Here is a 21,668-nt window from a genome sequence, read left to right on the forward strand (position 1 = left end):
GATCCAGTTTAGGATGGCCTCGTATGGTTTTAAGTGTCTGAAAGGTTTTACACCCTCTGACCTTTCAGAGCTTTGACCTGTGCACGTCCCGGCCGGAGAAACACGATCCTCAAATCACCTGTTTTTAGACGAACCAAGAACCCAACTGAAGACAAAAGGCGACAGAGCCTGTTCTGTGGCAGGTCCACGGCTCTGGAACATTCTGACCCAGTATACTGTATCACATATGCACAGTTAACAGAGCACTGTAAACCTGTTTCAAAAATCGGACCAATGGTCCTGGAGCTTAGCGGCCAAATTCAAAGCTTTGGGAAATGTATCCAGATCCATTTATTCTCCCCCAGTTCTGTGTATTTATTCTATTACAGAAATAGTCCATGTTTTGCTCATATTCCAATCAGATCTGTAAAAAATTCTAATTCACACTTGATATCATTGATACTGATTTATTGGATCAATCCACTTCCTATCTGTTATAATGGGAACATTTTTCAAAGTGGCACCAAATCCAGAATCAGATCCAGATCCAAATAATTTCAATCCCTTGTGCTGACATCATCATACAGAAGCTGTAGACCAAGTTTGAAGTCAGAATTGTAGTTTCGGAGAAGAAGACAATTGAAATTTTTGTAACAGACGACAGACGACACATGATGACAGTAGCTCACAGCCTGTGGGCCGCTGAGCTAAAACTGCACCTATTTGCACTGGTTTTTAATACAAGTGTGTGACTTTTATTGGTTTTCTCTTGTGGTTGTGTTTTTAGATGCTCTTTATCTTATTACTGTGTACCTGTTTTTAACTTACCGGCCCTAATACACCGTCATAGTTGACAGTCAGGTTTGACAGGGTTAATTCTGTCAGGTTAGAGGCTTTGATCACGTCTGTCTGCCAGGATGTGAGTTTGACATCATCATCATCATCGTTATTATCCTCATCCCCATTGAGATGGCAACAGGATCCACACCTTATTACACAGATTCCGGTGTGTGTGTGTGTGTGTGTGTGTGTGTGTGTGTGTGTGTGTGTGCTGTCCTTTGTGTGTTGGCTGTTATTAAAGTTTGTCTGATTAAAATGATTCTTTGCTCTCCACCAGTCTATGTGCGTGTTAATTAAGAGCTGGGTGGCAGACACCAGGCGGATGTCAGGCCTCATGGATGCATCCGCTGAATGCCAGGTGTGTGTGTGTGTGTGTGTGTGTGTGTATGTGTGTGTGTGGTCCATTAATTGCAGAAACAGGAAGTGAGAATGCTGGACTGAACACATGTAATCTGGTCTTGATGCTGTAAACCACGTCCACCCTCTGATATGTGAAATACATGCAGAGTGGCCTGTTGGCCGGTAAGATAAAAACACAGATGAACAACCTGAACTGTGCAGTCTGAACAATATTCTGTCTGTTCCTAAATGTTTGGTGCATTTATGGATCCACTGGGATCTGCAGTTGTGTTCAGAATAACAGCTGGAATATTGGAGAAATTGTTCAAATTTTAGTTCAAACTCTAAAATTTTCACAATATTCTGCCTGTTACCAAATGTTTATGGAACACTGTGTGGAAATGTACATGTAGAAATAAGAAGTCCAGGCAATGAAATTTCTGATTTTTCAGGGCTTTTTTTTTTTTTTTTTTTTTTTTTTTTTTACATCTTTTTTTGTAAAATGTAAATATTTTCATAATTTAATTTTTTTTTTTTTTTTGTACTAAAACAAAAAGTAAAAGTTGGATTTGTCATTATTTATAGGTTATTCAGTCATTATTTTACTGGTCTGGCCCGCTGCAGATCAAATTGGGCTGAATATGGAACTGAACTAAAATGAGTTTGACAGGCCTGTCTTAAAGTGTACGTGCTTTAATTTAATGTAAGGGTGCAGCAGAAGTAAACCGCTAATACACAAAGGATAATTTCTCCATTATACACAAACTGAATCTAATATTTGTGCAGGAAACCCACTGTGCGTTTATCACAGTAATTACGGTATTGCAAAATCCACTGTGGCAGCACATGACACTGGTGACGGTGTAAAAGCCGGTGTACCGCCCACCACTAGTTTTTGTCAAACATGCAAGTGGGTTAGTGATTTTTTTTTTTTTTTATCTAAACAGGTCAGTTGCTATTTTGACTTGTTTCCCTTCAACGTCCCCGTGTGACAGGTCCTCTGAGACGCTTCTTCAGCTGCAGCTTTGACACTGGATGAATCACAGACATCACATGGAGCTTTCATTTACTGCAGAGTCTGAGCTACATCCAGCTCCTCTCAACATCAGCTGACTTTAGATTCAAGTAGGAGTGGGTGGATGTTGTCGATGCTAAACTGCACCATATGAGTTGATAAAAGCGCAGAGATATGTCTGTGATAGTGTGTTTCTGCGACGGCATATTAGGGCCACCCAATAAAATAAAAACACTCGACACTACGAGAATGAAGTCATAAAATATTGAGATAAAACCCATAATTCTATGAGAACAAAGTCAAATGCAAAAAGAGTCATAATTTTATGAGAATAAAGTTGTAATATTTTAAGAATAAAGCCATGGTATTATGACAATAAAGTCGTAGTTTTATAAAACCTCATAATTTAACAGAAATAATGTCATACTTTTATGACATTAAAGTCATCATATTTTGACAATAAAGGCATAATATTACAAGCATAACGTTGTATTTTAAAAACGGGGGAAAAATATCATAATTTATCAGAATAAATTCGTACCTACTCGTCGCATTATGGAGAACATTTTGTGAAGTTATACTTTCAATTACTGCTTCGCTTGTTGCATTCACTGTAACTGGAAACTCTGTCAAGCAGGCTTATGGCTTACAATTTCTAAATTATGACTTTTTATCACACTATTGCGAATTTATTTTCAAAATATTACGACTTTTAATCTCAAAAGTATGGCATTATTTTTTGTTAAATTATGAGGTTGTTTTTTTAAACTACAACTTTATTCTCATAATATTATGACTTTAATCTCATTAAAGTACAACATTATTTTTGTAAAATTATGGTTGAATCCCAATTCACCCCTTGGCCCCTCCCCCTTACCCCTCCCCCTTCATTTTGCGTGTACGCGTGCAGGGGTAGTCTTGTCCCGATTTTCAATTAGACGGAGGTGAAGGGCTAAGGTAGAGGGCAGTATAGCCCTCAAAACGGAGATTTTCTAGGACCACACTATGAACAGAGAGGTAGGAGAAATTTCCCATAATTCTGTTCGAATCATTGGCACGATGGAGGTAAACGCAGCCGAAAAGTGCAGCGGTGTGATGAAAAAAACACATAAATGTACATATTTTCTTCATAAACAACTCTGACTGTTTGATGACATTTCAGTGTGTTCTAGATCGCATTTCTGCAGTTTATAGTTGATAGACGTAAAAAGATGACCAAAGCTCATGGAACACAGACGGTTCCAGCTTCTGACAGTACGGTGAATACTTTCAGAAACAAAGTTTTCACGTCTGTTTATAACGGCATCGACAACCGCTGATGACGTAACAGGTCTGGAAGGGTTGTCCCATTTCATAGGAGGATGTTTCAACCCCTAACCCATGCAGCTCCATTTCAATGGGTAGTGCCAAGGGGGAGGGCCGAGGGGGAGGGGCCAAGGGGGAGGGGCCAAGGGGGAGAGGGAGGGCTAAGGGGTGAATTGGGATTGGGCCTATGAATTTTTTTTTAAAGTATGACTTTATTCTCAAAATGTTGTGACTGTTGTCTTAAATTTATGACTCTTTTGTGTTAAACTTTATTCTCAAAAAATTACAGGTTTTATCTTGATATTTTATGACTTTATTTTCATAGTGACAAGTGTTTTTGTTATATCAATAATAATAATAATAATAATAATAATAATAATAATAATAATAATAATAATATAATGATTAACACACACACATATATATATATATATATATATACAGGGTGGGGAAGCCAAATGTACACTGAACATTTAGTTGTTTTTTCTCAGCAGACACTACGTCAGTTGTTTTGAACCCAAACATATACTGATGTCATAATCATACCTAACACTATTATCCATACCTTTTCACAAACTTTTGCCCATATGAGTAATCAGGAAAGCAAACGTCAAAGAGTGTGTGATTTGCTGAATGCACTCGTCACACCAAAGGAGATTTCCAAAATAGTTGGAGTGTCCATAAAGACTGTTTAGAATGGAAAGAAGAGAATGACTATGAGCAAAACTATTACCAGAAAGTCTGGAAGATACTATTAAAGAAGAATGGGAGAAGTTGTCACCCCAATATTTGAGGAACACTTGCACAAGTTTCAGGAAGCGTGTGAAGGCAGTTATTGAGAAAGAAGGAGGACACATAGAATAAAAACATTTTCTATTATGGACATTTTCTTGTGGCAAATAAATTCTCATGACTTTCAATAAACTAATTGGTCATACACTGTCTTTCAATCCCTGCCTCAAAATATTGTACATTTTGCTTCCCCACCCTGTACATATATATCACCTTTCATGGTACCCAAGGTCTCTTGACAAAGTAAAAACAAGGTCAGGGTGAAGGTTTCTTTCCCCTTCACATACAGCATGTGGTTGGAAACATGTTGAATTCATTTGTATAAAGAAAATCATCCTCTTCCTTATAATCCAATGGTGTAAATTGGCTCTGTGTTCAAATTGAAGCTAATTTACTGTCAGATCAGAGGATTAACTTTGGATATTACTGCAGCAACAACATATCTATACAAAGGTCAGTCGTATCATAGCACTTTAATTAATTACAGCCTTTAATTTACTTTTTGACAGTGTGATAATAGATGTCTTTAACTTTTTGAACTGACAGATGCACTTATTGGGCGTAAACTTATCCAGGATTGTGTTTGTGGAGACTTTATACATCCTTCGTAAGTCTATGTGAACTAGGGCTGGGCGATATGGAAAAAAATCCTATCACAATATTTTTTTTTTATATCAGATGATATAGATATGTATCAAGATGTAAATCAAATCTTTATTTTTGTGAAGCTTAAATGTTCTGTTACTCATAAGTCAGTTGTGAAGACATCAGAAGGTTATATTTGATTTCAATATGACTTATTTTCTGTCAGAGGCAGAACATGACAGATGTGCTGAAGAACATTATGCAACTGTTTAAACAAATCAGCGAACAATGCATCATTGCATCACACTCTATAGACCTGTTTAAATACAGAGCTGTACTTCTGTATGTTTTTGCTCATCTGTGTTTGATATTTGTCCAATCTGAGTGTTGTAGTGTGTGTGGAAGGGGTTCATGGCTGTGTGAGATAAATCTGGTGCCATTTCACTGAGTAGAAGCAAAGTTATTGAATTGTAAATATGTAGAAATTTTCAAATTAGCACTTTGCAGACGCTCCCTAAACTCCTGCTCATTAACTGGCTCAACAATCGAGGCAATACCGTCTACTGATGGTTATGGACCGTCTGTTTGGATGAAAATGGGGTTGTAGAGCCGTCATCTGTGTCTCCATGATTATTAAGTGATGATCTATTGAGCTGCGAAGTGTGAATCTGTGACTCTCTTTAGTGCAGTGAGTGTTTGCATTCTTCACATAGGCTACATGTTCTGTTTTGTTTTGTTTTTTTTCATGTTCAGTAACCTGGTCGCCTGAGTTCTCTGTCACATTTTCTTCTGAGGGAACACTCATTATCTCCCACAGCAGCCCAAACATTAGCACATATACTGCAGCCGCTCTTACACACTGTAAAAAAAAAATCTGTAATTTAACAGAATTTTCACTGTTTATTTGACAGATTTTTCCTGTATTTTTAAGATACAGGAAAATATCAATGAAATGACAAAAACAGACTGTGATTTTACATGTCAAATGGAAAATAACACGAAAAAACTGTAACTGTGAATAACCATAAAACTTCCATTTTTTAAAAGATTTTTTTTTCTTTTTTCACAGAAAAATACAGTTAAAATACATTTGCAAATGTATCATAATTTCACAAAAATGTATTTTCTATTCATGAGATTAAACTGTTAATTTAAAGTTTAATGCTGTAAAAATACATAAATAAATAAAACAAGATAAAATTACTGACAGTTAACGGTAACAGAAGTATTAGTTCTGTCAGTTGAACCAGACTTGTTTGTTCATTGACAAATATCTTGTGTAATTACAGGAGGTTTCACAACACAAATGTTGAATAAATGTATTTTTGTGAATGTATAACATGTATAAGCACTGATAAACTGTCCAAATACAGTTTTTATCAGTGGATTGGACAACTGAGTCTCACTGAAAATTATATATATATATATATATATATATATATATATATATATATATATATATATATATATATATATATATATATATATATTTATAGGGAATTGGATTGTTTTAATGCATGTAAATATTCTTTATTAAACATTAAAAAGTCAAAAAAATATGTAAAATCTCCTGTAAAGTTAGAGCAAAAAAACTGTATTTTAATTATGGAAAATTCCATATTTTTATGAGATGGTTATTTTCCGTTATTTTCCAGTGTTTTTCAGCACCCCCTGCTGCTGGAATATTACCTTTTTTTTTTTTTTTTTTTTTTTTACAGGTTTTTGTTTTTTTTTTTTACAGTGTGTATATAAAGATGGACATCATCACTATTACCTCGTGTCTGAAAATGAAGATAAAATGTTGTGGCAGGAAAGAACCTGAAACAGACCCCCCTGTCCCTGTGGTGTTCCCTGAACTGATGTGGTAGAACAGACGTGGTCTTCCTCCCATTTGTTTCCATTCTATAGTGGTTGCATCCAGTGTTAAAGTGCATTACTGGGCTTCATGTCCCCTTAATTAAAATTCCAGAATTGAAAAATGTACCAGCTCTGAAGAGATACTTAACATTTTGATGCACATTCTGTGGATGTATCTGCACCGTACGTCACACATTGAACCTTTTAAAGCGATGGGATTACTGTCTGAAAATGCTATGGAGGAAAAAAAGTCAAAGGATGGCTTTTTTTCCTTTTAATAATAATCAGAAATAGCAGCATCATCTCCTTTCATCCCATGTGTTGTGTCACTGAAGACACTCTTGTGGCAGGCTGCTGATGGATCCCACAGGGATTGGAAAGTAAGGCAATCAAATGCTTCTATCTGTACACTTCAAGTATTTAGAGGATGTGACACTGGGTGATTGGTGGAGGCACCCTGCTGTGAGCTTGGACTGAATAATGACACTGGATCAGGGGTCGTGACCAAAGGCCACTGTGGGCTAATAACATCCCCTAGAGCAGGGGTGTCAAACATGCGGCCCGGGGACCAAATCCAGCCCGCCAAAGGTTCCAATCCGACCCCTGGGATGAATTTACAAAGTGCAAATTAGGGCATCGAACTCAAAAATAATATCGTAATAACCTATAAATAATGACAACACCAACTTTTTCTCTTTGATTTAGTGCAAAAACATTAACCCCTTCATGCATGAATTATGAGAACATTAATCAAGATTTTTTTTTGTTATTCCTCTTTTTTGTTGTTATTTTTGTTTATTTTTATGACCCTATTTTTCATGGAGTTGCAAAAATGTCCACCAAGCTGGACACAATGTGTTTAATTTTTGAAGCAAAGAAACATGTATTTACTGATATACTGTGTGAAAACTATGAAATAAAAACATCAAATGCTGCTAATTTGATGTTTCCTCACATTTTAACATACACTACAAACAAAAGGTTGTGGATATTTTAAATTTTTGGGCTATTTTCGTCAGTTGGGATTCTTGCACAATGCTTTTTACTTTTTTGTGTGTGAATTGAATTGAAACACTTTTTTTTTTTTAATCACCAGACATAGTTTTATTCACAAATGGCAAAAATGACAAAAAAAAAAGACCAAAAAAAGAAATATCCTTAACTTTTTGTTTGTAGTGTACTCTAATACTAGTCATTACTCACTTCATGGACATAATATGCCCAAAAAAAAAAACAACACAAAAAAACCCAACTTTTGTTGTTAATTACAGCCCAATAACAATAACGAGGAATTGACTTACATTTTAAACATGTTAGATCAGCTTTATCAAGAACAGCAAAATTACAGTAATGTTTTCAATGTCAGTGTTTGGGACGATGCATGAGCGTCCACTGTGTCGGCTGATATGGAACTAAAACAAACAACAAAATCCATGAACATACAAGAGAACAGCTGGAGAAGAACTGTCCACTGGAGTGACCAGTATGCATGAAAGGGTTAAATTATGAAAATATTTACATTAACAAACTCTCCTTTAACAATAAAATGTGAATAACCTGAACAAATATGAACAACCTGAAATGTCTAAAGAAAATTCAGTGCAATTTTAACAATATTCTGCCTGTTACTGAATGTTTTGTGCCTTTGTAGATCGGCTTTGTAATGCACATGTAGAAATGATAAGTTGAGGCAGAATATTGATAAGACTGTACGTATATTTCTTAACCAATTCCATTTTTTTCAGGTTATTACTGGTCCGGCCCACTGCAGATTAAATCGGGCTGAATGTGGAACCTAGAAGAACATGAGTTTGACAGCCCTGGCCTAGAGAGTAGAGACACATAAACAGACAGTACATGATCATTAGCACAGCAGGTAGACAACATGCTGCAGGTTGGATCAACCACAGCATGCATGCACGTGGAGCATACGGGTATATTTTAGATATGTAGCACAGACATTTGTGGAATATTTAAGGCGATGCAAAATTGTCTTCAATCAAGAATTTCAGTGACAACTGAGGAAGTAAATCCACCAATTACTGTGAGTCTGTTTACACATACACACACACACACACACACACACACACACACACACACCAATATTCTGATCATTTTCCGATTTCTGTAGTTATCAGATTATTCTAGTGATCATGTAAACAGGATAATCTGACAGGTTTTATCTGGTAACGACAGTAATCTGATTATGAGAAATCAGATTAACACACCTAGATTTCCCCCCCTATACTCCACTGTCTTCACACATGTATTCAGGTTAATCTGATTCCTTTTGTTTTTTTACATCTGTGCATATGTTAAAAAACCCCAAAAACTATCAACAGAAGTCGTGCAGTGACAGCATGAACCAAAGCAAAACACTAAACAAACAATGAAATGAAATAAAGGATAGCAGCAACATGTGACCTATTTTGTAGTCTTATTAGCTCCTCCCACATTAGGACAGCTAACGCTGACACCATAGGCGTTGCCATGGTCAACAAGACAAGACCAGATGTTTTGAAAATGACATGGGTGTACGTCTTATGTCATAACATACGTACGTACTCCGAAAGAAATCAAATAATGGACTGAAACATGTAAACCAGGGTTTTTCCATTATTGCATTTCTGAAGTGCATGTAAACGTGTGGCATCTGATTACAACAATTATCGGCTCACTGCCAGATACTGGATTTTCATGGTCATGTAAAAGAACTCACTGTCGACATGTGCAAAGGATATTATGTTTGTTCTCATCCAAACGGTATGCCTAAACCATGCTGAGGCTCTGTCTTTCACCCTGCAGCTCCAGGAGGAGCAGGAAAAAGGCGCTGGAGAAAATGGACAGTCTTTCCAAAGTGTGACAGTACTAATTAAAAAAGGCTGAAGCTGTATGCATGTTTATGTTGTAACTGCCATCCCCAGACGTCACTTTTTTGTTCTTGTTCTGTAAAAATTAAAATGCTTACAAATAAAAAGTGTCAAAAAAAAGGTAATTACTCAAAAAAAATTCTATAATAGTGTGAGAACTGTAGCTAAAAAATTCACAGGTGAAACCGCGTTTTTCAACCGTACCCAGTCCCCCCTACGCTAATATCCGATTTTATCTCCATTGACGTCAATAATAAACAGGGTTTCTCCAAACTATGAATATGCATCAGATTCTCATGTAACATCATTGTGTGCATGACGACATCCGTATTGTGTGTTCTGCTGTTCCACACAAAAGCAGCCCTTGTCCTCCACCTGCTATTAAAGCTCATGCATATGACGCACACACTGCTGGAGAAAGAGTAAGGACGGAGTTAAGTGACGAGGACAGGGAAGATGGGTGCAGTTTTTGAAAGATATTACTCATCTAATGAATATGAGGGCTCTGTTTTCATCACATCTTCAATTTAAAAAAACATAACAGTCAGTGAAGCACACATCTATTGGTGGTACTGAGTCATAGTTTTAGTCTAATGAGTCTTTGTTTGACAGAGATGAGCTGAGATATTAATTAACCCAACCAATAACATTTCTAATAAGTTTTGAATGAACGAATGAATTTGTTTTTGGTTTTACATCAGTCATTGTACTCAGCACATCAGTCATAATAAACATAAAAAACAAAAAAGGAATAGGCAAGGAGCAAAAGCTTATTTTTGTGCCTATCCTTGTCAACTAATACTCTGCATACATTAACTTAAATGTGTACAGCATGGATCTGCAAGCTTTACAATTTAAAGAGCCATGTTTGACATGAAAAAGAAGAAAAATGTGACCAGAGCCATCAAAAATGTTTTACCATGAGGCGGCTGTTCTTCTGTGGCCTATTTGTGGTTAGTTTAATTAACTTTGTATTTCCACTACAGTAATGCAATGTTTGGTGCATTTATGAAATTATACAACTACAATAAAGAAAACATTCAAGATTTGTACCATTTTTTAATGATGTATACTATTTCCAAAGCAAAATTACATTGTGTAATGGATAAAAAGCTCAACTTTCATGCATATGGGCTGACTTTTAAACAGCCAAACTACTAACAAATGTGAATTTAGTATCTTGTATTAAATTTGGCAAGAAAATAATGTAGTATGATATAGATTTTGGTATATTTGCTGTGAAAAAAATATTGTATTCTGTGTAAAGTCTGCACATTTTTGCAGATGGACAATGTTAGAATTGATTTAGGCCTATAACTGTTAAAAAGTTATGGTTCATTCAGTTCATTTCAAAATGCTCCTTATGTTTTTGACTAGGTGAGCCATAGGTTGCAGACCCCTGGTGTACAGCATCGACCATTCACACCATAATAATAATGCATAAAATAAAAAAAAAATCAACAACAAAAACACATCTACCATCTCAATTCAATATTTCTGAATAATTTAAACTTAAAGTACTGTACTTTCTGGGCTATAAGTCGTACCTGACTGTAAGCCACAGGTGTCCACATTATGACATGAGATATTTCCACAGACAGATGATTTAAGTATTTCTTTCCATCCCTTCACTGCTTTTGTCCAAACAGTGTGTGTACCGTCAGTAAACGTCAGGAACAGGCTGGTTCACAAACCCACAACAGTCACTGGTCTGTGTCTTCCTCTTCTTCTGCTCATTAAACCACTGCAGTCGTCTTCTTCAGTGTTCTTCAGTTGAACATCCTCAAAGGCTCCATCACACTCCTTCTACGTCTCTCCTCCATTGTTGCTCAATGGCACTTCGGTGCTACAGCTCTATTTCCTTCTTTACAGACACATCCATTGGTTTTAACTTCAAAGCTGCAAAATCTGCATTTCTTGGTGTGTTTTCCATGATGAGGGTTTGTGCATGACACAAAATGACTGTTCATAGTTCAGATTCAAACTCCTCCTCTTCATCAGCTCTTCCTCCTGTCTGTCTCACTTTTGCACTTCCTGTTAGAGCGCCCCCTGGAGGACGTTAGCCCGTATAAATCTATACTGGAGCTGCATCGCTGTATAAGCTGCAGGGTTCAAAACCAGAAAAAAGTAGCAGCTTATAGTCCAGAAAGTATGGTGCTCTTTTTTTTTTTTTTTTTTAACTTCGCCAAAGGAGTGGATAACTTAAATGCATCATAAGGTCCATCCCATAATTTCACACCCACAATCCCAATTCATCTAGACTTCACATCTGCCCTCACTTTAATCCACTCACACATATGAAAATCTGTGAAATTCAAATTACTCTGTCTTAATTCCAAGAAACCACGACTGGTCTTTGAGACAGTACTGTTTTTATCCTTCATGTTCCATAGACCTGTTTAGAAACAGTCCTTTAGACCTCTTTTTAAGAATAGAATAGAATAGAATAGAATAGAATAGAATAGAATAGAATAGAATAGAATAGAATTGCCTTCATTGTCATTTGACAGTACAAAGTACATCAAATGAAACTGAGTTCAATGATTAGGGACATGGGGCCGCTGCTCCTACTAGAGCGCTACCACAAAACCCTTTTCTTCTAAAAATTGCAGCGAAGAACAGAAGATAATGCAAAGCACAAGTATAAGACATCATACAGTTTTCACACAGTACATGTGGACACATGCTGGAAATGTTTCATGGATTTGAGAGGAAACTGGGGGACAGTATGAACATTAAAGGCAGACAGCAGAAGTGATGATGTGGGGGTAGGGAAGATGCATGTATGTGATATGTACTTGTGGAAAGTGTATGCAAAGATAAAGAGACTCCAGTGGGTCATTCTGTCCTTTCACTTAAATATACTGATGTTTGTACTTTCCTTTATCTCCTGTTCTAGATTGTTCCACAGCTTGTTCTGCTCATACTTCTCATCGTTGCTCTTACTTTATGTTTTTTAAGTTCAGCTCTCCCCTTAGATTGTATCCTCCTTCTCTTTCAGTGAACATTCCCTGAATATTTTTTGTCAGTAAATTATTTCTTGCTCTGTACATTATCTGCGCTGTTTTCAACTGAACCAAATCCATGAATGTCAATGTGTGTGACTTTCTAAATAGTGGGTTTGTGTGTTCTCTGTGTTACGGCTGGGGGCCGTTGGTTGTTTTTTTTCCTTGTCTCCACCTTCCATTTGGGCCGACTGGAAACACCTGCAGCTAATTGACCTGCCTCTAAAAGCCTGGAGCTCCAACCATGAAGACCAGTGGGTCCATCGCTGCAGTTTGCTCTTTGTTTGATTCAGCTCATGTTCATTTTTTGAGTCATTTTGCCCGTGTACAGTTTTTCTTTTTGTATAATAAATTTCCAGTCTTTTTTTTACAAGCGAACTGCTCTCCACGTTTTTCTTTGCTGTCTCCCAGAACATCTTTTTCATTCTTTTAGTTTTTGTTACGTGTCGGCACCCTAGACCTCCTGGCATGTAACATCTGTATCCTGCTTTGTTAATTGTCCTTCTTGCTCTTTTCTGTAGTCCACATATGGGCTGTTGAGTGTTTTAGTAGATGTTTCCCCAGACCTCTGCACAATAGGATAGATATGGTAAAAATAATGAAGAAAATAGAATGTGCAATGGTTTAGGATCCAGTATGTGACTTATTTTACTCAGAAGTGCAGTGCATTTTGCCAGCTTTGTTCTTTCCTCTAAAGATCCTCCTTGTGTGTGTGTTCATGTCTTGTACAGGGCGTTGGTGGTGACCCACACATGGCCATTGCTCTGCCTCCTGAATCAAAACTGACCAAAGAGAAAGAAGAGGAGCCTTCGCCTCCGCTCACAGACGCAGATGAGATGACCATCAGGATAGGTAGACCTGGACCCCTTTCAGGCAAGCCTCCCTTCATATACCACAACACTGAATCATCCCAAAACCACCATAGCATCCACAGACGTACAAGCTACTGAAAGCAAAAACAGTGGTGGTGCACGAGCACAAATGCCTGAGGAACGACTGGTGTAAAGGCCTGCCTCTGTGAAACCATCCACAGTTCTTCTTTGATGGCTTCTTTCACTAGTTCTTCAACTTCCACATGGGCTGTGTTTTCCATTTTAGCAATTCTGTCTCTCTCTTGTGTTTCTTATTATTCCTACTGACTATTCTAACTTTGAATTGTGATTCCTATCAGCATGATCCTGTTGGAATTTCCTTGGCTTTGTGGGTCCTTTATAATCATATAATCATCACATCAGTGGTGGCGTGTGGTCTGAAGAACAGGGGAAGCACAAGTAGCATTTTTCCAAATCACAAACACATGATTTGTATGTGAATTCCACCCTCCTTTAGGAAATGAATAATTACCCTATCATACCCAGGGTTCTCGCTAGCGTCATTGAACGCTGGGGCCCCCCAGGGACAGCATTGGGGATCTGACCTGCGACGCCGTCTTCCCACCAACGTAGCGGTGTTTTTTTGTGTGTATTCTGCTTGTGTGTACAGCTGTAGCTCTGCAGATAGATAACAGGTTTACCAAGAAAAGCCGGACGCCCAAAACTTCTGTCCAAAGCTTTTACTGCAGACTTCAGTGTGAAACTGCAACATACAAACAAAACATGTCTGAGTTCTGTTCTTTGTTACAGCACATTAACATAGCATTATGCATTCAAATGAATGAGAAAAGACCGCTAGCTCGATGCTAACATAAATGAGAAAATCCATAGACATGCTAACGATTAGCATCTTCAGATCAACTTAAGATTTTTGTGTATTGTTTATTGTTCATTCGCATGTATACAAGACAATAAAACACAATAATAATAACAGTAAAAGACATGCCAGGGAAGCCAAAAACCAAAGTGGTTTATCGTGGGCCTCCCCAAAGACTTGAAATAAAAAAAGTATTTGCAGTGTCTTATAATGATATACAATCATAAGCAAACAAAATTAATGAAATGAAGGAAATAAGTCAAAAACAAGTATAACAAAAAATAACTAAATGCATCGTAAGCAGTGCACGTAGAAATAAATAGAATCGACAAAACTATGAAATGATTTCCAACGTCTTTTAATCTAAGAACAGAAGTTTCCATCACAGACAGGTGTGACTGTTCATTAACACAACAGCTGAACATCAAATACTCACACACAAACGTTCTTTGTGTCCACACAAACACAATGACACACACGTGTCTGCTACTTCCTTCCATGTCTGAACTGACTACGGTAACACCCAAAGGACAAAACACACACCACTGACACTGATTCCACCACCAGAGGGCCCCCTGTGACTGCTGAAACAACACAACATCACAGTGTGTGTGTGTGTGTGTGTGTGTGTGTGTGTGTGTGATGGTCCAGTGTAATGAGAACCAGATTTGAATGTGAATAAATCTATTCCTTTGTTTTGGCTCAAAGCGCTGCAGACAGGAAATGACAACAATAGAAGCCACACCCCTTTGTGTGCCTTGGTGTTGTCTGACCCCGCCCACCAACATCACTTGCCTTACACTCATTGGCTGACGATGAGACTTCAATCAATTTATCTGATTTAACGGACCCATCACCTGTGGAAAATTAGATCTAAACTTTAGCCTGTGTGTGTGTGTGTGTGTGTGTGTGTGTGTGTGTGTGTGTGTGTGTGTGTGTGTGTGCCGCTCCCATTATCACTAATTTCATGCGAGTGAATATTTTTCTACAATCATATCTGCGTCGAAGTAATATTGCATGGTTTTTTGGCTTCATTGCTCTAACTCTGCCCCTCAGAATGCAGGAGATAGTGTTTCACAGTTAGACATTTAAACATTTTCCAGAGGAGGATGTCCCCGACCCCTACAAAACTCACACCATGTACACATGCATGGTGCCCCTACGCTGTGAAAAAATCCTAGTGTGAACCCTGATACCAAAACAGACTCTTCTCCAGACTCTTCAGCGATTTTATTTGAATTCATCCGTTCAGTGATTCTGAGAAGAGTTCTTCTCCAAACAGACCCTGCTGCTAAGTGATGAAGCTCTAGCTGTGGTGAACAACACGTACGAGGACTACCAGGCACAAAAACCTCCCATCTCCGTTTTATCAAATCACGGGTGAAAGCCACGAGTCCTGTCATTTCGTCGGTCCTCGGGGTTTTTCCAGACCCCCCCACTCTATTCATCCTTACTGACATGATGAGGAAATGACACGTCTGAGTCTGGGAAATGACTTCTTTTATGTATTTTGTCCAATAATGACGGACTAGATTTTTCAAACGCTCCCGCCTTCCTGCTTCAGTGGATTTGATGTGAGAGCAGCCTCTGCTTTAAGGTGAGAAATCCTTTGGAACCATCATGCTTTACAAGAAATTACTTCAAAAAGGCGAATAAGTACAGATTAAAAAATATAGAATTCATGGGGAAACAGCTTTCATGAGAATAAATCCCCTGACACTATCCACATTTCTTTTCGGCTTAAATTCTGGGACAAGCGTTGCTTCCTTTTTGGTTTCAGAGCAGCTGCATCTGCATCACACTCATCCTGCCACAGACTGCTGGCATTCTGACTGAAGTCAATCATGATGGTGCAGCGGCCAGGATCCTGCATGGACTGCTTCTGCTTGAAGGAGGCAGATGGCTTGTTCTTGATGAAGCTGTGGGTCTGGATGTAAGGGATGCTGGTGGCTAAAGCTGAGAGAAGCTGTGAGACTGTTCCAGTCTGGAGGAACTCAGCTGTGGCTCCATTCATACGGTACCAGCCGACAGACTGTTCAAACTGAGTCCCATCAATATCCTGTGAGAACGACCCTTTCATCTCAATTAAGAGGAAATATTTTCCAGAGAATGTAATATTCATGTATACTAAATCCATTTGAAGACAATAGAATATCATAAGTATTAATCTGAAAAGTTAAATCTATAGAAAGTGAAAGAAAAAAATCCTTCACATGCAGCTGTTTCATGTCCAGACCTATTTTTGGTTATGTAGGGAAAAAAATAAATCTGTTTTTTAGATTAGTGACAAAATAATCTTAAACTCCAATGAAGCCATGCTTAAACAGAGGGTTAAATGCTTACTTTCAGAAATTTCCATTGGTTTAGCTCATTTGATTAATTAGTAATTAAAAAAAAAAAAAAAAAAAACGTGTGAAATTCCCGACATAACTGGCACCATGTGGTATTAAAATGCTTAAAATTGCAATTCACACCAATTTTTCAGACAAAATGATTTTTATAATGATAAAAGGGTGTGTAAAAGGTCACAAAACTAGATTGAAAACAGAAATATATGATTGAGATTTCAAATTATAGCAGTGATAAGTTCTGTTCTTATTCATTCTTAGAGAAGTTTCTGAGGGACTGAATTTAGTTCATATCAAAAGTTCCGTAATTTCCTTGAAAATCCTTTTTTAGCAAAAATTTTAATGGATTTAGAAACTTAAGATGTTATACTATTGAACTACAAAAAGTTTGAAGTCATTATCTCAGTTCTAATGTTTTGATTCAAAGTCAATAGGCGCATGACTTGACCCATATTTAGTTAGTGTGTGTAAATTGTGTTTCCCCTGTGGAAAAATGGTGTAGTCTGGTCACATGCACAGTGCATTTTGGACATATGTAGGTCATTTAGTGTTGGATGTGGGCTGGTGAAAGCTGTGTTTGTTTGATGCTCTGAAGAAAATAAAAGGAATTTGTATTTTTTGCTAAAGTCCTGGGTCCGTGCTCCTTTTTAAATGCGCCTTGACCGCTTGAGCTATCACATGATCCCAACAGGATCTAATGTTCTATCACAAAATGTTCCTGTGTTCAAACTGAAATGATGTTTTCCAGACATTCCAGTTTCAGATCCTGTTCAAATGTTCAGATTCTATTAGTTCACAACTAACATCAGAACAGGATTTGAGTTCAATCCCAACAAAAGAACAAACATTGTTTAATAAAAGAGTGTGAAATAGTAACGAATAAAATAAACAAAAAAAACATAAATGAACCTCCACAATATCTGCATCTGAATAAATACCTAAAAATATCGATACAGTATTGTGAAGTGAAATATCGCGATATATTGCAGAACCGATATTTTCGTACACCCCTACGTAGGAGATTTATGTTTATGCATTTGGCAGACGCTTTTTTCCAAAGCGACTTACAGGGGAAAACCAATCAAATCACTCAATCAATCAAATTTTATTTCTATAGCGCCAGATCACAACAAAAAAAGTTCTCTCATGACATTTTATATATAGAGTTGGTCCAAACCAGACTGAAGCCAATTTACAGAAACCAACAGAATCGTCCAGGAGCAAACACTAGTGATGGAGACAGTGGAAGGAAAAAGTACCTTTAACAGCAGAAACCTGGAGCAGAGCCAGACTGAGGAGGATGGACGAGTGACAGGACCAGCTGGGGTTAAAGAGAGAGAGGAAAGAAAGAGAGAGCGATAGAGATAGAGACTGGGGGAGAGGGGGAGAAGGGGGGAGTAGGGGGAGACACATGGAGGCAGTTGAGGATAAGTGAGTGGTGATGATGAAGGCAGGAGAGAGGCAGGACCACCGCAGCAGGTCCAGAGATAATCCTGGGAAAATCTGTGATAATCCTGGGAAAAACTTTATTAAAATATTTCAAATGGAATGTCTGCCAGCGCTAGGACAGGAGGTGCTCCTGGAAGAGCTGGGTCTGCAGGAGCTTCTTGAAGATAGGCAGGGACGCCTCATTTAATATTTGAAGCTTCTCCAGAAATCAAAGTTTGTCGAAGGTTGTTTTAAAGCTGCTCCATTCTGGTCAGAAAATGTAGCCTGGTCACAAACTCAATGGCACTTTTTCAACAGTAATCTCCCACAGTGTCTAGAAGGGAAATGAATGTACATATGAGCCTTCACATACCAGCAGTGAAGGTTAGAAGTGGAAGCATCCTTTTCAGGAGATGTTTGTTTAGATGAATGGAGTCACATGGTCGGAGATCCTGGCAGTGAATCTGAAGCCACTTCAGTTGGAGACGCAGATGTGTCCTCCAACAGGACAAAAAGTCAAAACAGAATGTAAAGAATTTGTTCCAGAGGGAGAAGATGAAGCTGTTCCACTGTCACACAAACACTGGAGGTATAAGCAACTGAAACTCAGAAGTGACCAGATGTATTTATTTAACCCAGGGCTGTCAAACTCATTTCAGTTCAGTTCCACTTTCACCCCAACATGATCTGCAGTGGGCCGGACCAGTGACAGAATACCAGTGAAAAAAGGAAAATTACATTATGATAATGTTTACATCTACAGCATTTCATTTAAAATCTGAACAACTTGAAATGTCTTAAGTAAAATACATGCAATTTTAATAATATTCTGCCTCAGTTTATGGGTTTATCATTTACACATGTGCGTTACAACTTACATTACAATTACAAATACACCAAACATGTAGTACCAAGTAAAATATTGGTGAAATTGTATTTATTTTTCTTAAGACATTTCAGGTTGTTCATATTTTTTGTAAAAAGACAGTTTGTTAAAGTAAACATTTTCATGTAATTGTACTTTTTTCACTAAAACAGGAAAATCTGCAGTTGTCATTATTTATACATTATTGTGACACTATTTTACTGATCTGACCCAGTTGAGATCTGTATGTAGAACCTGAATGAAAATGATTTTTACACCACTGATTGTTCATATCTTCAGTGTAATTTTTGCATTTCACTAATTCATCCTGTGGGCCAGATTGCACCCTTTGGCGGGCCGGATTTGGCCCCCGGGACGCATGTTTGACACCTGTGGTCTAAAGAAAATTAAGCACAGTTTTAATAATTTTTTCTGCCTGTTCCTCAGTGTTTAGTGTCTTTGTAGAACTGATCCAGAATGCACATGTAGAAATGATAAGTTGAGGAATAATATTGTTAAAATTGCACTAAATTTTCTTACGTTTTTTAATTTAAATTTCAGGTTTTTCTTTTTTTCTTTTTTTTTTTTTGGATAGTTTATAAAAGTAAGTTTTTTCATAATTTAATGTTTGTTTTTTTTTACACTAAAACAAAGACAAAAATTTGCAGTTGTCATTATTTATAGGTTATTATGTTATTATTTTACTGGTTCGGTCCACTGCAGATCAAATTTAGCTGAATATGGAACTGAACTAAAATGAGTTTGACAGCCCTGCTTGAGACATTTCAGGTTGTTCATATTTGTTCAGGTTATTCACATTTAATTGTTTCAGGATAGTTTGTAAATGTAAATATTTTCATAATTTAATGTTATTTTTTTGCACTAAAACAAAGAAAAAAATAAAGTTAATTCTAGATTTTTTTTTTTTTTTTGCTTCAAGATTTTTTTTTACTTAATTGAAGATTTTTTTTTTGCTTAATTGGAGATTTTTTGCTAAATTTGAGATTTTTTTTTTTTGCTTAATTGAAGATTTTTTTTACTTAATTTAAGATTTTTTTTTTTTTTTTTTTTACTTAATTGAAGTTTTTTTTTTTTTTTGGCTTATTTGAAGATTTTTTCCTTAATTCAAGCTTTTTTTTTTTTTTTTGCTTAAGACTGTGTTCAAGACTGTGGAATTTTTGCACTTGGCAAAAACATCCCAGGGGCCGAACTGGACCTTTTGGTGGGACGCATTTGGCCCCTGGGACACATATTTGACACCCCTGGGTTGAGGTTTATTTCCCTTGATTATCTCAATTGGGAAATTCAATCCCAGCGTTTTACCCATCCCCATGTATGTACCATTTAGAATTAGCATTAGCATATTAGGAGCAGTGAGCTGATATTGATGTTGATATTGGGCCCAACTCCAGATCTTCATCAGTACCGTGGCTGACCACATGGACTGGACTACCCATCAGATCTGTACATTTACATAAATACATGTATCTGGAGCAGATGTTTTCTTTTAAATGGGTCTTCACATCTTGTATATATTAGAGCCTGACCGATATGGGATTTTTTAGGTCGAAGCTGATACTGATATTGGGGGCTAAAAAAAAACAATATCCAATATATCGGCAGATATCCAATATATGGGCCGATAACCGATATATCGGCCGATATATGAAATAAGAACATTGATTTACACAATATGTTTAATTAATCAATCAATCAATCAGTCTTTATTTATAAAGCACTTTTCATACATTGAGGATGTAGCTCAAGTATATATATATATATATATATATATATATATATGTATACTGTAATACTAACCGTCTGCAATTACCAGTTTATCGTTATATCAGTAATTGTTACATCCCTTATTTGTGTGTGTGTGTGTGTGTATATATATATGTGCATATATATATATGTGCGTATATATATATATATATATATATATATATATATATATACACTACCAGTCAAAAGTTTGGACTCACCTGTTTTTTCTTTATTTTCATGACTATTTACATTGTAGATTCTCACTGAAGGCATCAAAACTATGAATGAACACATATGGAATTATGTAGTTAAAAAAAAAGTGACATGACTCAAAGCATGTTTTATATTTTAGGTTCTACAAAATAGTCACATTTTGCTTTTATTACTGCTTTGCCCATTCTTGGCATTCTCTCAGTGTGCTTCATGAGGTAGTGACCTGAAATGTTTTCCAAAAGTCTTGAAGGACTTCCCAGTGATGCTGAGCACTTGTCGGCCATCTGCAATCCAACTCATGCCATTTAAATGAGAAGGTGAGTCCAAACTTTTAACTGGTAGTGTATATATATACATATATATATATATATATATATATATATATATATATATATATATATATATATATATATATATATATATATATATTAGGGCTGTCAAAATTAACATGTAAATGCAGATTAATGGTAAATGCAGATGAATCTATCATCACACAGTTGACCCATCTGCAGCTCAGAGTGACTCTGAACGTTTGGCAGTGCATTGTGGGCAGTTTGTCTGAGGAGAGTTCCTGTAGCACAAGCACACATGGGCAGTTGACGGGGCAGTGACAGGCAGCAGAACCCGCCCATACAGATGTGTGTCTGTATGAACAGCTGTATGTGGAGCAGCAGTGGCTCCACTGGACTGGGCTCTTTTCTTCGTAACTGTCCAGTTCATGTAAAGCAGATCTGAGGTCATTCATCTCCGTCCTTTCACTTCCATTATTGT

General features: G+C 37.0%; 1 protein-coding gene and 1 long non-coding RNA gene across 3 annotated transcripts in view; one reads left to right on the forward strand and one right to left on the reverse strand.

The window, feature by feature from the left end:
• Positions 1-1,921: 1,921 nt before the first annotated feature.
• On the reverse strand, positions 1,922-21,024 carry LOC115410198 (uncharacterized). Its single transcript, XR_003934072.1, has 3 exons — positions 21,014-21,024; positions 20,344-20,348; positions 1,922-1,992 (listed from the first exon to the last, which is right to left on the reverse strand). It is a non-coding gene; the product is annotated as an uncharacterized LOC115410198 (long non-coding RNA).
• The window catches only part of LOC115410196 (zinc transporter ZIP11-like), a 124,160-nt gene continuing 115,798 nt past the window's right edge, over positions 13,307-21,668 (forward strand). Inside the window, exon 1 of one of the 2 annotated variants that reach the window (XM_030121695.1) lies at positions 13,307-13,460. In XM_030121695.1, the coding sequence (XP_029977555.1) occupies positions 13,340-13,460 (121 nt within the window). In that variant the 5' untranslated portion in view covers positions 13,307-13,339. The remainder of the gene's footprint in view (positions 13,461-21,668) is intronic. The other variant, XM_030121696.1, reaches the window with a different exon arrangement.

The sequence above is a fragment of the Sphaeramia orbicularis genome, chromosome 19, assembly GCF_902148855.1.
Source record: "Sphaeramia orbicularis chromosome 19, fSphaOr1.1, whole genome shotgun sequence".
NCBI lineage: Eukaryota > Metazoa > Chordata > Actinopteri > Kurtiformes > Apogonidae > Sphaeramia > Sphaeramia orbicularis.